At 36.5% G+C, this 3,788-nt stretch overlaps 1 protein-coding gene across 1 annotated transcript; it reads left to right on the top strand.

Moving 5' to 3' along the window:
- The first annotated feature begins 818 nt into the window (after positions 1-818).
- On the top strand, positions 819-3,354 carry LOC130367164 (olfactory receptor 1009-like). Its single transcript, XM_056569567.1, has 4 exons — positions 819-911; positions 1,029-1,954; positions 3,110-3,192; positions 3,284-3,354. Exons 1-4 carry the CDS (start codon positions 819-821, stop codon positions 3,352-3,354), a joined length of 1,173 nt encoding a protein of 390 aa, XP_056425542.1.
- Positions 3,355-3,788: the final 434 nt, after the last annotated feature.

A 3,788-nucleotide genomic window follows, 5' to 3' on the forward strand; every position in this document is an offset into this window, starting at 1 on the left:
GGGACCGACACCGTGGTTGACGATCCGCCGTTTAGGTCAGATGGGCAAATAGGCAGGGAAAGTGTTCTAAGGGATAGCATAAGGCTCACTCTCCCTGTCGTCTCAGTCGGTCATAACAGCTATAACATAGTATTGATAAGTGAAATTGGTGCTCTTTTTGTACATGCCTGAGACAGACTGTATTAGAGGAGTTAATGGCTCCTGAGCAAACATCATTAAGGGGTTAATCTCAATAAAGGAAAATTGTGATAAGTGATAGTGGGAAAAATTACATTAATGAAACCAATGTTCAATTTATGCACAATCCATTTAAAAATCCAAGTAAGGTGACAGCTTGGCACAAGAAAAGATCCGAATCTAACACGTTTTAGGTTGAATGATCCTTAATCATAGCATGTGCAATACTTTGTTTTACACCGTTACAGAATATATAAATTGTAAATAAAATGTGTTTATGTCCTTGGTAATTTCATAAAAAAATTGTAAGTTTGAATGTATAGAAAAACCTAAATAGAGTTTATTACAGGTGAATCCCAACAGTAATTCCCTTCTCCTGTACACTGAGTGGTGTATGCGTCACCGTTCACCATCTACAGGAGCAGGGGGTCTGCCCATTTACAGGGATCCCTATAGTGTGCCGCTGATGTAATAAGCAGCCACTATAACCTGTTTTATATGCAAATTATTTAAAAAAGTTCACACAAACTGTTTAACTGCATCAAAGTCTTCTTTTTTTTCTATGGATAATTTTCCAAACATATAGCAAAATCAGGAAAGCAAAAAATAATCACGCAATGTATATATTGAAAGTCTGCACAATGTGTCTTGGAGAAGTAGACGACTTCTTTATGCTTTTATGTGCAGTTTCACTGCTGAATTCCTCCGACCATCTCCCTTCCCACGAAGGACAGGTGAGAGCAGTTGCTACGTTTCAGAGGCCACGCCTCCTTTCTCAAGCATAGTGTTATTTCTAAATTGTTGAAATGAAACAGTAACTTTTTAACATCTTCTCTCTGTTCTGCACACAGGAGGACAATCTGACTGCGGTCACTGAGTTTTTCCTGGTAGGATTTCATGTCAGCCAAAATTTACACATTTTCCTGTTCTGTCTTCTTATGTTGGTTTACTGTGGGACAATATGTGGGAATCTCCTGATCATCACCCTAGTGTCCACCTGCAAGAACCTCCACACCCCAATGTACTTCTTCATCTCACATCTGTCCATCAGTGACATCTTGGTGACCACAACTATTGTCCCAAACCTTCTCCACATTCTACTGAATAATGGGGGGACCATGACTTTTATTTGTTGTATGGCTCAATTTTATTTTTTTGCAGTCTCAGACGGATTTGAGTGTCTTCTCCTGGCTGTGATGTCTTATGACAGATATGTGGCCATCTGTAATCCTCTCCGTTACTCTTCTATCATGACAATTGGACATTGTGTTATACTGACCGCCATCTGTTGGTTGTCTGGATCTTCAATTGTCTTGATTTACATAATTACAATAACACAACAATTTTTCTGTGGTCCAAATATCATTGACCATGTATTCTGTGATATGGTTCCAATAATAGGACTTGCCTGTTCAGACACCATTATTATCCACTTGGAGATGTATTTACTTGGCTTTCCAGTTATTGTTATTCCAACCACCATCATTGTAATGTCTTATACTTATATTGTCCTAACAATCCTAAGGATCCCATCCAAGACTGGTAGACAGAAAGCCTTCTCCACCTGTAGCTCCCACCTCATTGTGGTCTCCATATTCTATGGGACGTTGTTCGGTGTTTATATTGTCCCAACAAATGGACAAACACTGACCATGAGTAAAATCCTCTCCCTGCTATATACTGTGTTTACTCCTTTGGTCAATCCCATTATATACAGTCTTAGGAATAAGGACATTAAGAAAGCCGTACAGGAAACACTAAATAAACGGGAGATCTGGTAAATTATTAAAAATAAGAGTATACCTGCTGGTACTGTCTTAAAGGATTTCAATTTTATTTGGAATTTTAAAGGTTAAAGAAATAGTAAATGAAAATTAAACTCACCCTCTTCCTCAAACATGGTCATGACATTGTCGTGCGGTAATAACTCAATTATGAATTATGGTCATAAAAATTATTAATTATGAAAAAATAAAAATTATGAAAATTATAAAAAATATCAAAATTATGACCTGGTGAATTGTAGACAAAGCCAATCAATACAATTCACATCTGAGTCCGACTATTTCCTCAGCTATCAACAAGTTCTTTTATGACGGGATGACATTAACGCTTAAGGATGTAGTTTTGCAATATACAATAATACACAGGTATTATAAAGTATGCAGATTTATTGGTTATAAGATTATAAACATAAATGAGTAATAAACACAATGATATATGCAAATGAATATCAATTAGATATTAGTAAACAGTATAAGATTGTCAATTGACTACAAATAGTAGAACAATACATGTGAGTAGTTAGTAACTTGTTACAATAAACAAAAGCTACTCGATTAGAATATCATATAAGAAAAAGGTTACATATCACTCTATCCAGAGGAACCTCATGATATTAAGGTGGGCAAAATCTAATCATTAGACATCAATATGGAATGCTAAATTCACTCCCCGCCCCTTCTAACCACTACAAATCACATGACTCCAAGAATGGGGAAATCTATCCAAGAATATATACATGGAAGAACTATGATATACTTCCCCCCCATTCTGGACTATTTTCTATACATTATCTTGGTAAGACATTAAGACAATGAAATAGCAATGATATATGATCTTGCTAGACTATATTTTAGGAGGAAGAACTTGAAACAAGTTTCCTGTCTGGGAAATATACTTATAACACCCAGGTTGGCGAGTAGGAATTCTATCAATATGTATAAGCAATTATTTAATGCTTTGATAGATTTTGAGTCTTGATTCTTCTGCATGTAGAATGAAGTCTCACAATATCCCAACACTATATTCTCAATATAGAGATAATTAATTATTTTATTAATTTATCCGCCAATCTAAATGGTATAATTCCATCCACATTATCCCAATTTGTCTTAATTAATGGAATACCATTTTTGTGTCTCTTACCAAGTTTATGTAAGAACCTTCTTTCAGCTCTTAGGAACACTGAACGGTCCATCTCATCGTCCTGGATAGCCATTGGGTCGTTACCGTGTGATCAGTCCGGCTTCTGGGATCTCACACGGCTTTCATGGCTTCCATCTTGTGGACCTCTTTCCTTTGTGTCTTTGTGTTCTCTTTTCAGCACAGACTACAGCCTATAGTTCAGAGTTTTCAGTTCAGTCTCCAGTCCAGTCTACAGCCCCCAGCCTCTAACATCTGGTTTACCAGCCTTTTTAATTAGTTAGACACACCCTCCTAAATTGGAATTCCCTAATGAATGTAGGTTGGGTGTGTACATATGGTAATGACTATGACATCACTATACTACCCAGAATGCATTGAGCACATCACCCATAATGCCTTTCCTGTGGGTGTAATGTCAACTACCCATTTGCTAGGGGGTGCTATTGCATAAGCAATTAGCATCATTACCACTAAGGGTTAACTGTCAATAATTGGTCTTAAACCCAAATTCCACACTTGAAATATGGAGCACTAGATTATCAATTCAGAGATTACTTTTGACATCTATAAGTAATTAAACCATGGTTTCTCCAGACATAGAGTCACCATTAGAAATTAAAATTTATTGGACAGATAAGAAATACAATGGATGATTCTCCAACACCAGATGTGTGAATTTCTCT

This window comes from Hyla sarda, chromosome 4, assembly GCF_029499605.1.
Source record: "Hyla sarda isolate aHylSar1 chromosome 4, aHylSar1.hap1, whole genome shotgun sequence".
Classification (NCBI taxonomy): Eukaryota; Metazoa; Chordata; class Amphibia; order Anura; family Hylidae; genus Hyla; species Hyla sarda.